The sequence below is a fragment of the Nelumbo nucifera genome, chromosome 3 (genome assembly GCF_055504915.1).
Source record: "Nelumbo nucifera cultivar China Antique chromosome 3, China Antique-T2T, whole genome shotgun sequence".
NCBI classification, from domain to species: Eukaryota; Viridiplantae; Streptophyta; class Magnoliopsida; order Proteales; family Nelumbonaceae; genus Nelumbo; species Nelumbo nucifera.
In genome coordinates this window covers 34,385,298-34,397,901 of record NC_142651.1, presented here as the reverse complement: position 1 = coordinate 34,397,901, position 12,604 = coordinate 34,385,298, and the positions used below count along the sequence as shown (strand labels likewise).

General features: G+C 36.6%; 1 protein-coding gene across 1 annotated transcript; it reads left to right on the top strand.

Annotated features, from left to right (window-relative positions):
• The first annotated feature begins 5,215 nt into the window (after positions 1-5,215).
• LOC104592501 (glutaredoxin-like protein) lies at positions 5,216-11,161 on the top strand. Its single transcript, XM_010251908.3, has 6 exons — positions 5,216-6,691; positions 9,175-9,230; positions 9,365-9,595; positions 9,774-10,065; positions 10,248-10,444; positions 10,807-11,161. Exons 1-6 carry the CDS (start codon positions 5,372-5,374, stop codon positions 10,958-10,960), a joined length of 2,250 nt encoding a protein of 749 aa, XP_010250210.1. The 5' UTR covers positions 5,216-5,371; the 3' UTR covers positions 10,961-11,161.
• The last annotated feature ends 1,443 nt before the right edge of the window (positions 11,162-12,604 follow it).

Genomic DNA, 12,604 nt, shown 5'->3' with positions numbered 1-12,604 from the left:
TTTTTTCTTCCGATCATTTTGGTATGAGGTAATTGGTGTTGAGTAGTCACCGGAACCGGTGATGAAGCTTTCATCGAGCCATTTTTGGGTGATATTATTAAAGTCACCCCAGATCACCAAACTGTATTCTGATTTGATTAAAATCTTGTTTTTTCGGTGATTTCTTCAGCGCTTCTGATGACAAAATCATCGTCGCTGCTTCATTCTCGAAACGAAGGGCCGTTTGGCCCAGAGAATCGTTGGGAGGGGTGCCACCGCCACTGTTTTTCATTTGAAGGAAGTAGGGGATGAATGAGAGAGAATGACTGCGGCCACTGCTGTTTTGCGCGAAGATTGCGAGGCGAGGCGACGAGCCCTTCATTCTCTCTCCCTCTCGGGACAGCCATCGTAGGTGACGACAGCCACCGACGAAGGTCTCCCTCCCTCTCTTTCTCTCTTTCTCTCTTCATCCCTTCGTTCTCTCTCCCCCATTCACCCTCGTCCCTGTTTCATCACCGCCACTGCAACAAGTTGTAGCAGCGACGGACCCCTCCATGCACTCGGATACAGATACAGATGATGAGTGTTATCAGAGCTCTTCAGGCATTCCACTGGACAAGGAGGGAGGAGGGAAACTAAACTGATCCCATCTGCCACTGCAACAACTCGTTGCAGCGGCGGTGACCAAGCAAGGAAGTGGAAGCAAGAAGAAGAAAGAGGAGGAAAGAAAGAAGAAAGGGAGGAAGAGAGAGAGACTTGGCCGAAAATCGATTGGGAGAAGGAAATCGATGACTTATTTGATGCTGATTTCATTTGATGATGATTGATAATCTGCAAGCCCCTGTGAAGGCTGGCAGATACACACAGCAGCGAACCAGAAGCACAGTAAAGAGTGAACACATAGCTGCACACAGCGGTGAACTAGCGGCACCCCCTTCTTGCTCTGACGGCAGTGATAAGCCCTCTTCGAACGAAAACAGAGGGGCAGAGGGGAGAGAGAGACGAGAGGTTGAGAATGGCCAAAGAGCAAAGAGAGACACAGGCGGAGGGGGAGGTCTTAGAAGAGAGAGTGGGGGGCTCAGGATACGAGAGCAATATTGGGTTTTAAAAAAATCGGTCACGTGGGGTCACATGTGCATAAATTGTGAGTTGTGACAGTGCATTAGCATATGCTAACGACAAAGGACAGGATAGAGTTAATCAATTATTAAAAATAGTAAGGATAGTGTTAGTCAATTTTAAAATAGTAAGGATGTATTTACTCAATTAGCTAAATTAATTTAAAAAATTTACTCAAAATTAATTTAGCCTAAAAATATACGTTTTACAGTTTTAGTAACAACAACAACAATGACAGTTTTGTAAAAACACATATTCCATCTTGGATTCTGTCTCCCCCATCCTTTTTTGGCGAGTCAACACCCAAAGACGCCTTTTGCGTTTTGCCGGTGAAAATTATGCATATTTCCAATTTTCCGTCGTTGAATTACACGAAGCAAATTATACGCCGTAAATCCCTCCGTCCGTTCCTTCTCGCTAAACACGGAAGTGTTTGCCACGTCATCTTGGCTCAACGTCTCGAAATGACGATGTCGAACGGAACGACGACCACGAACTGCAACTCTACATCATCATCATCATCCTCATCCTCATTATCTTACATATGTAGGACGCACCTAAAGTAAATGTTGCAACATGATCAGATGGTGGCAAAGTGAATGCAAATTAAATCAGACGGTCAAAAATCTCCGGGACCCACTTGATGGTATGCCCCCAGTCTCATGGCAAGGCAACTGGACCTTTTTTTAAGTTTTCACTTGAACGTTGAACCCGGGTATGATGTCTTCGGACTTCAAAATTGGGAGAATTGAGGGGGGAAATCGGGTCACTTTCGAACTCATTGTTTCACCAAACAACCAGATAACAGCCATTGAAGTGTTCTGTGCTCGGCAGTTCGGATTGGACTAAATCCAGGGGCTTAAAAAACAAACCTTGAACGGAACCGTTCAAAGTCAAACCGACTTGTTGAACGGGCTTTCACTTGGCCCGTTCTTACACTAACAGTCTCGCAAGTCACAAGTTTGTATCTCCCTAAACCCACTCCGGAGATGTCGCATGCTTTATCCTTGGGAGCTTTCTTTCTTTCCTTGTTTTGGATTCTGAGGGCAGATGATCCCTCGCTAGTGTTTGCTTCTGCTTTGTTATCCGTTAGTTAAAATGTTTAATTTATTAACATGTATTTTTTCTATCACATATATTATTAAAATTTAAATTTTAAGTTATTATTTGAACAAATAAATATAGTTTTTAGTATAATCGGATCTTTCAGGTTTGGACGTGATAGATCCGACTATTAATTGGAATGGTTCTGGGTCTATGATTTTATCTTGATTAATAATTGGTTTGGGATTGAACCAATTATTAATCCTGAACCAATTACTTAGTCCTGAACCAGACTCAACCTGCTGATAGCGCTATGTAATCTAATCCCCAATAAGATGTTGAGTGAATTGTGATTCATAGTCTCAGTTTGGAAAGAATACAAATACAAATATGTAGAGTACAAAACTATATATTTTATATTAATTTGTATGTATTTATACTGTACATATTCGTATTTGTACTCCTCCAAACTGAGCCATAATAGTAATACTTGGCACTTATTAACATTTCAATTTAATGTTTGAATTTTATTTGTTATTTTATGTAGGTGTGCATATTATGTGGGCTTTCTAATATGTTAAGCCCAATAGAATGACCCAAACTATATCAAAAAGTAGACCAAACCATTCTATTATGGTTTGGCCTAGTTTGGCTTGGTCTAAGAAATTTTTAAACCGTAGTTTACTAATTTGGTCAGAGATCTTCTCTAAATCAAATCAGACTGTGAACACCCTTAAATTTAACTATATTTAATTAATAAAACAAGGAAAATGTTTTGTGCTGAAAAAACATGATACCAAAAAGGATTTAACCAGTCAACCCCACCCCCCTATAATTGATTGGTCACCCATTTTATGATGCTTCTTAGTTATAGTATTTTCTGGTATCATGCCATTCCAGCATCACAGTTGAACCCATAAAATAATTAATAAGGCTTAGTTTGGAAGGAGTGTAAATGCAAATATGTAAAGTGTAAAACCTTATATTTTATATTATTTTCTATGTACTTGCATTCTACATATTTGTATTTGTACTCTTTCCAAATTGAGTCTAAGAGAAAATTTATCTAAGGTTAGGGCAAATCTGTTAATGGATTTGATCTACCTGAGTGAATCGTTTACATTGGTTCTAATTATATGGTTTTGTCTGAATTAATAATTGGATTGGGGCCGGTTCTTGTTATTATGAACCAATTGTAATCTACTAATATATAAAGGTCATTTTTTTTTTACTTTTGATTATATTTTATATCTAAAAGGGTAAATTTCATACATAATATATAAGACACTTTTGGTTTAAAATACTTGTTTTATCAACACATATACACTTTATTGTTTTACTTAAATTTTTATTAAGGTTATATTATTGAAAAGAGAAATTGTCTAAAACTCATCATGAGTTTTCAACAATTTCTCTTAAAATCACAACTTTTCAAAATGTCTAAAACTCACCATGTCAGTAAGTTTTTATTTTCCAAAACTCACCTTCCGTTAGTACACCGTTAATGCTTCTTAAAAGAGGTGTCCATGTCAGCATAAATAACAATTTTCATGACCAAATTACCCTTGAATGGTGAGTTAGAGGGAAAATGGTCTTTTTAAGTTTTTAATTTTCTTGTTTTTTTGCATTTTAAGTGTTTTGTTATAGTTTCCTATGTTTTTTTTTTTATAATTTCTATTTTATTACATTTTCTATTTTCTACGCTCTATAATTTTTCCTGTATTTTTGTTTTTGTTTTTTTACATTGGAAAAATGTATTTTTTCCAATGTTTTTCTATTCTCTATAATTTTTTGTTTTTTTTTTCTACAATTTTTATTTTCTGATTTTGTTTTTCAAATTCCATAGTTTCTATAATTTGAAAATAATTTTTTATTTTGTTTGAAATTTCTATAATTTTTTGTAATTTCTATGTATTTTTGTATTTTGTATTTGAAAATATTTTTTTGAACTTTTTCCTTTTTTCATGTCTAAATATTAAAATGGTAATATATTAACACCTATTAATTAATTTTGTATATATTTTATATTTTTCTATGAATGTTAAAATGGTAATATATTAACACCCGTTAATTTGTTTAACGTCAAATTAGTGACATGGTGAATTTTAGACATTTTGAAAAGTTGTAATGAGTTTAGGAGAAATACTGAAAACTCATGGTGAATTTTAGATAATTTTCCTGTTGAAAATAAAGTACTAAATTGCTATTATCATAGATAATTATAGATCTCAAATATAATTGCGTCAGATCCTACTATCGTATGGAATCGATTCGACCATTCCAAACCACATCCAACCCATTGAAAGCTCTAAGTGAGGAGATGCTTCACAATTTTTTTTTTTTTTAAATTTTAGTTTCTGTCGTGGAGATTTGCTTTAGTGAAAGAAGTTCCTTATGAGATCTCATGGAACAGAAAAATATTATTATTTAGTATGTAAAATTGGAAATACAATCTAGACTTTTATTTAATATGGCAAGACCTATCTAATTTAGTAATGCTAATGATCAGTAATTACAGTAATTGTTAATTCATTAATTTCGTAATTAGCATACATAGAGACTGTAACATAACTCTTTTCCGAGATTCTTGATATTAATTATTAATTATTTAAATAACATCTTTTTAGCAACAAGTATTAATTTGGCAAACCGAACCAATATCAATGATCAAATGACTCGGTCCTTCGTTGAAAAAAAAACTCGGTCCAACTCGCCAAAACGGAAACGAGTCAGTGTCGTCACCCGAATAAAAAAAATCCACATTCCAGAACCCAACCGAGTCAAATTCATGGCCAGTGGCACTGACTCGTTCCAACTTCCAAAAAAAGGACAATAAACGTTATTGGTTAACAACGGTTACTCCGCAAGTCGGAGAAAGAAAATTTTGGGGGGCACTATCGTTTATCTAATATTATTTCGCCCTACAAAAAGCGGGAAAGTAGAGGCTGAGCAAAGTATGGGAGTCCATTCCATGGGAACAAGCCAACAACGTATTTGACCTGTTCTCCTTCATTTTCCTTCCTTCTCTTCCCCTCCTAATAAATCCATCCCCGATTTCTCCGTTCTCTTAAACACACTCTCCCTCTTTCTGCCTCTGCTTTCCATAACTTTCTTCTTCTTCTTCTTCTTCTTCTTCTTCTCTCTCTCTTTGATGGCTTCCTCCGCCTAGTATCTTGAGCCTCTCTTGGATTCTCTAGGACTCTTGTTTTTCTTTCTTCAGTCTTCTCTAATGGAAATGGAGCGACCAAATGAAGAACAGAGGATTATCGAATCCTCAACCCCAGAACAAACTAAAATCGAAAACAAGGTCCTCACTGAAGAAAACGAAGGAAACAGATCGAAAAATTGCACTTCCGGCGGAGGAACCGAAGAAATTGCCGGAAAGGGTAACGAGAATACGTCTCGAAACGAGAATCCGGGAGTTGATCGCGGTTCCGATAATAACGGTGACGACAATATCTCCGGAAGCAAGGTTCATGGAGGATATGAAGATTTAGATGGTATAGAAAACATGAAGAGTTCCTCAGATAAATTGGGGGAAAGAACAGAGAATAATCAAAATTCATCCGTAATTGAGATCGAAAAGAGACAAATATACATTGAAGACGGCAGAAGCGGTTCCTCTACCGGTCAAGATAAAGCTGCGGAAGAACAGATTGCGTACGGGAATGAAGATTCCTCCGACTTGAACCCCTCGCCAAGTCCTCGCAGGATCAACTGTGACGTGAGGGTTGTCCAGCCTCATTCACAACTTCCGAAACCAGAAACTCCACCGGGGTTACGGAAATCCCCATCCACCGGCGAGGATGATTACCACCCAAAAGAACAGTCAGTTTCCTCAGGGGACAATTTCTCCGTCGACATGCCGGCTATAGGGAAGTACATCCGAGAGCAGAGCAACAACTTCTCTGCTGCAATCGCGAAGCGCATCATGTCTTTCAAGGAGGGCGACGACCGGACGGCGAACGGCAGTAACGTGAACCAGAGCATCCCGTCTGTGAGTGAGGGCAATCTTTCGGGATTGAAGGTAATCGTGCAGCTCAATAAAGAGGAAAACAGAGAGTTGAACTTCAAGGGTCGGATCAGTTTCTTCTCGAGGTCGAATTGCAGAGACTGCACGGCAGTCCGAACGTTCTTCAGAGAGCAAGGGTTGAAGTTCGTGGAGATCAACATCGACGTATATCCGCTCCGAGAGAAGGAGCTGATCGATAGGACGGGGAGCTCGACGGTGCCGCAGATTTTCTTCAACGAGAATCACATCGGAGGATTGGTGGCGCTAAACTCGCTCAGGAACAGCGGGCAGTTCGAGCAGAAGCTGAAGGAGATCATGACGAGGAGATGCCCCGAGAACGCGCCGTCTGCGCCGCTTTACGGATTTGATGATCCTGATGAGGATCAGACGGACGAGATGCTTAGTATCATTAAGGTTTTGAGGCAGAAGCTGCCGATCCGGGACCGATTGATGAAGATGAAAATCGTGAAGAATTGTTTCTCAGCGAGCGAGATGGTGGATCTCATCATCCAGCAGCTCGGTTGCGGCAGGACGGAGGTATGTTCCGTTAGCCCTATCCAATGTCTGACAACCTATCATAGTAGCATGTGTAATATGTTTTCAGCCGCGTGATATATAATTGATTGGCTGATCTACGGTTGGGAGATCATTACACCAATTAATGACCAATCAACCCTAGATCAGAATTTTATAACCCCAAATTACAGGGAGAATGTATCTGACCGTGAATTGATGCTAAATTTGCTGAAATTCAGAATTCTCGTGTGTATCTGTACTTCTCCGTTAATTAAATTAACCTCCTGCTGTTTGTTGCCTAGATCATTACCTTGTTGGGTGGTCCCACTCCCACAGACACAATGATCATAGCCATGAGATCTCTGACATTGGTTGAAGTGGGGAAAAGGGTCAACTAAAAGGACGGTAATAACTAATAATGTGTGCAAATGGTGGGACCCATTTGTGATTATTTTAGTTAATGTCGAACTTTGGTTGAAGATCTTCTCTCACGCTGACTTTTGTTTGGATAACCTAACCTTAACACGAGGTTGGGGGGTATTGACTCCTGAGTCTTGACATCCTTCTGTGGGCCCACACGGCTTTGGATTTGGGTAGGCGGCAAATGGAATGGAATTTGATGGCTGATCCGGTAGTTTATGTCCCACTGACACTGAGGATATTCTCCTCGATACCACGTTGATTATTGAGTGGGTCCTACAAGAAAGATTCAGGAGTTGAGAGCTGGGTATGGTTAAGTGGTTAACAAGAAATAGTGGAGATCTATTGTGTTGTGAAATGGGATTCAGTGAGTGCAAAGCTAGTTCAAACAATCATTATAGCCTTGCATTGGGATATCTCCCCCCATGATGGAGATGTTCCCGATGCAAGGCTATACAGACTGTTCGAACGGGCCTTATACTGATTGAAGCCTATCTCCTGTGTTGTGCTGCTGTAGCCTTAGACTTCAGCATTGGGATATACGTAGATATAAATTCGATCCGTTAATATTAATATCTTATTATTTTGAATATAATTATAGAATGTTATCTGTCAGAGACTGGATTGGAATTTGGTGTTATATATTAGAAATTATCAGACTAATTAGTATTATTTATAACCAAACTAGAGATATATCTTTGATATTATATTTTTAAATGAACAAAATGACTTAAAAATAATATTTTAGAAACTTAGAAACTTGAACCTTTGACCTTCTTACCCAAAAAAAAAAAAAAAAAAAAAAACCCTACCCTTATTCAAATCAACTCTGCTAATAAATGCTAAAACCTAGAAGGAATTAGAGGAAGATGTGATAGAGGGAGTTAATTTGAGGGTTTGAGGGTTGTTTTAGAAGATGAATCATGATTTTTTTTTCTTTATTTCAAAAAAAAAAAAAAAGCAAAAAAATCATGTTTTTGATTTGGAGTTTTGTTTTGAGAAGTAAAAATAAGATAGTTTTGCCTTGAAAGAGAATTTATGTTTTGACAATTGCATTAGAAATAATAGTAAAATAAGTAGAATTAAGATGGAATATGGATCTTTTTACTGTATTTTTGTGAGGAAGATATTTGAATATTAGGTTTGACTTCCAAGGAGTCTCATAAACGTTGGATTAGAGAATTAAATATTTAAATTGAAAAGGGCAAAGAGGTAATTATGGTTAGGAATATTGTGTATTTAATAGAGATATAATTGTGAAAGTGGAAAGTTTTCTAACGTAACTATGGTCCATAAACGTCAAAGTCCTATTGTTATAATCCCATGCGTGTGTAGGGAGTCACATTCGTTATAGAGATGGCTTTTAAATAGATATTTATAAAGAAAAATATCTATTTTTGTAGAGGAGAATAGAAGAAGAAGAAGAAGAAGAAGAAGAAGAAGAAAGAGATTGAAAATAACAACTTAGTATAAAAGACTGTTGGCTGTGCGTCCAAATTGAAGAAAAAGAATTCTACTGGGTGGCTTGTGCACTGTTTGCCGATGACATTGTTATTGGTGGTACTCTCAAGTCTCCACCTGTTTGAAATGGTTACTTGGTGTTCTTTGGGAAATGGAGACGTGGGATCAAAGATAAGGTCAGTGGGCCTTATATTTGCTAATTTCTGTTATATTGCAGCTCTTAAAAGCTCAAAACTTCAGACTTGAAGTCAATCTCATCTTAGGATGCATGGCGTTATAGAGTCAGGCCCAGGCCCATATGGTCTTTCTATAGTCCCAGATTCAGGGATTAGGGCTTTGAATTGTTGAATTTGGGTTTGGTTGGGTGGCCCAACATCCTTGTTTCCTTTTCTTGTCATTTCACAAGCTTAATTATAACAAAATATGAATATAAATGTGGGATTTCGGGGTCTTTCCTTCAAATCAAACACAGCCTAATATTGCAACTGCTATTACTTGCTTATAACATAGAAGGGGGCTCCTACTAAAATTTATATCGTCTACAGCGATTTGGTTTCCTTAATTTTTTCCCCATTTCAGTTTAGATATATAAATAGTTGATACAAGAATTACGTGTATTGTAGGCTGTTGAAATTGGGAAGGAGCTGGCTAAAAGGCACTTCATCCATCACGTATTCGGGTAAGAATGTAGAAGGATTAGGATTTAGTGATTGTTTTTACTTTTACCATGCAATTTTGATACGTATAGCAGTTGGTGGATGACTGCATTCTCTTTGTTTGTTTGTTTACTTGTTTGCTGTTTATAATGTGTAGTGAACATGATTTCGAGGATGGAAAGAACTTCTATCGCTTACTTGAGCATGAAGCTTTCACTCCCAAATGCTTCAACTTCCGAGGATCCACCAACGACAGTGAACCGAAGCCAGCAGCTGTTGTCGGTGAAAGACTTACAAAGCTAATGTTTGCCATACTCGAGTCCTATGCTTCTGAGGACAGGCTTCATGTTGATTACCTCGCCATCAGTACCAGTGAGGAATTCCGGAGGTAGCTTTCTCATTAATGCAAACCTATAAACCTATTATTTAGCTTTCGCTTAAATCTTACCCATCTCACCCGTTAGTTTCAATTTACTAAAGGAAATCACTCTGAATTTTTTTTTTTTTTTTTTTTTTTTTACAATAACAAAAGAAAATTTATATTAAACGTATCACACTTGCTGCAGATATGTGAATATGACTCCAGATCTACAACGTATTAATGTGCTTGAGCTATCAGAAGATGAAAAGCTGGCTTTCTTCTTGAACCTGTACAATGCCATGGTCATTCATGCCGTGATTAGGGTGGGTTGTCCACAGGGGGTAATTGACAGGAGATCTTTCTTCGCTAACTCCCAATATATAATAGGAGGCCACCCCTACTCCCTCAACACAATCCAGAATGGGATTCTTAGATCCAACCGGCGACAACCTTACTCCTGGATGAGACCTTTTGGTGCTGGAGATAAGCGTTTAGAGGTAAATAATATTTGTATCCATCCAAATTTCAAATTTGATCAACTCCTGAACAGGTAAGCAAATTCTTCTCCATGAACGTTTGGTGTAGAGGAGGATTTTGGCATTTCTTAATCGCTTAATTAAAAGGCATGCACCTATATTGATTCCTATTTAACAAAGCTTTTTCTTAATCTGAAATCCAGGTGGTTCTTGCTAATGTTAACCCATTAATCCATTTTTCCATTTGCAACGGCACAAAGTCAAGCCCAAAAGTGCGGTTTTTCTCAAGCCAAGGGATTGAAGCAGAATTGAGATCCGCCACGAGGGAATTCTTCCATGAAGATGGGATGGATGTGAACTTGGAAAAAAGAACTGTACACCTGAGCCGAATTCTTAAATGGTAAGCCAGCACTTTAGTCCATCGATCGGGGCATTCCTTTATTCTTTTCCTTTTAACCTACTGCTTGTATGTGATTATTTTCAAAAAAGGAAGGAAAAGATAAATGGGGCGTTCTACAACTGAATTGCTTTCCTTATTGCCAGCTCTAAAAATTAAATCAAAATCATGTGGTTTGAAAATAGATTGTTTTTCTCCGTTGTGTGTTTGTTTTATGTTTTCAAAACTAAAACAAAAAGCATGTACTTTAATCTTAATCTGGTTTCAAAACAAACACACCCAAAATCAACTGAAAAACTACTTTTCTCAGCATTATATTTTCCCTTTGATTTTTCCTGATATTCTCCCATTTTTTGTCCATGTAGGTATAGCGTGGATTTTGGAGAAGAGAAAGAGATTTTGAAGTGGATCGTCAATTTCCTGGATTCAACCAAAGCTGGCCTTCTGACACACCTGTTAAGCGATGGAGGCGCTGTTAATGTTGTTTATCAAGACTATGATTGGTCCTTGAATAGTTAAGTATTCAAATCTTCGTCCGCATGAGATAATATAGAATTTATTTTTTTTAGCAAATTGAAAATTTCATCCAATTTCACGAGTTCATGAAAAAGGTGGAAATATTCTGAGGAAAAAATACGTGAAATAATATTAAAATACAATTTTGAGAGATGTATATATCACTATAAATTTTTTTTATTATTTTTATGCTTGTTTTTTCCAGTCTCTGTTTGGAGTGGGGAAGTATGTACGTATTTGTATACTGTTGATTAGAGAGCTTTCTTTCTAATGGAACTGTTCGGAAATGGAAGTATGTACGTATTTTTTTCAGTCTCTGTTTGGAAATGGAACTGTTCTATTAATCGGTTTTCGGGTCGATGGTCTAATCATCTGGTTCAAATAGACAATTTGTTTTAATCAAAAAAAATTAAAAATGGTCAAAACCATTGAAAGGATCCACAGTTTAACTGTCTGGATCAACAAGTTATTGACTTTTTCAATAGTTTTTAACTAAAGACTGGATTTGAGATAAAACTAAATCGATTACCTGAACAGTTTCTGAACCGAACGGTTCAACCATCCGGGTCAATGGAAGTTTGAAAATCATGCTCTTGTGCAGCAAGGAATTTGAGACGAAAATTTATAATTTTCCTGATCATATAATAGAGTAGATAATGTTTGGTATTTACTTATAAGAAAAGTCTGGATTTAGGCTCAAAAACCAAATACAAAGTTATAATGTGACGATGATCCCTCCAACTGACAAATGACCGAGAAATCATCGGCAAATTTGCTACCATAGTTAGTTTGGGTTATTATCTGAAACACCACTTCACTTTTCAAATATGCATATCTTTCTTCAACAGTCGAGTCAGTGAACATAATTAAAATAAGTGGTCTACATGTACCAATTTTATTATTTAATGACTAACACTAACCTCGACCAACTAATCAATCCTATTAACTGATTTTCATATTATAAGAAACTCCTTTGATGTATTTGTATCGCCTTTTTTGTGTTCATTCATCTCACAACCTCACCACAGTTCTATTTGAGTAAATGAAAGCACCAATTTTTGGGATTTTGTTTCACGGAGTTGAATGAAGGGGCATCATTGTAATTTTGTAAATACCATTGGTTTTTAATTGCAAATGTCTGACATGGGGTTTCTATAATAAAGGTATCAAAAAGCTAGAATAATTGCCCTTAATTTAGGAGAAAGTGATAAAAGAGGAGGGGTGTTTCAAATATTTGCCCTTAATTTTTCAACATTATCTATCACTTGTTGATCCGTTACTAAGTTGTTGAAACGCTTTCTTTAAAAGTTCAAAAATGCCCTGAAAAAAAAAAAAACCCCTTTGGTGGGATAGAAAAGGAAAATGGGTGGAAAATTTTTATGTTCCATTGATTGCTTGCAAAAGAGAAAAATAGTAGAAAAATCAGCCCCAATAACAATTATTAATTAATTATGTTTTATTATTTTATTAATAATTAAATAATTATTTAATCATTGCTAATTATTTAATATTTTGCTTATAATTATTAAATGATAAATATTAATAATTAGTTAATAAAATAATATTTTAATTCTTATTAGTCTATGTTTTATTATCCACATGTTAATTAAATTAATTAATTGATAATTCTATTGGATTAATTGGTTA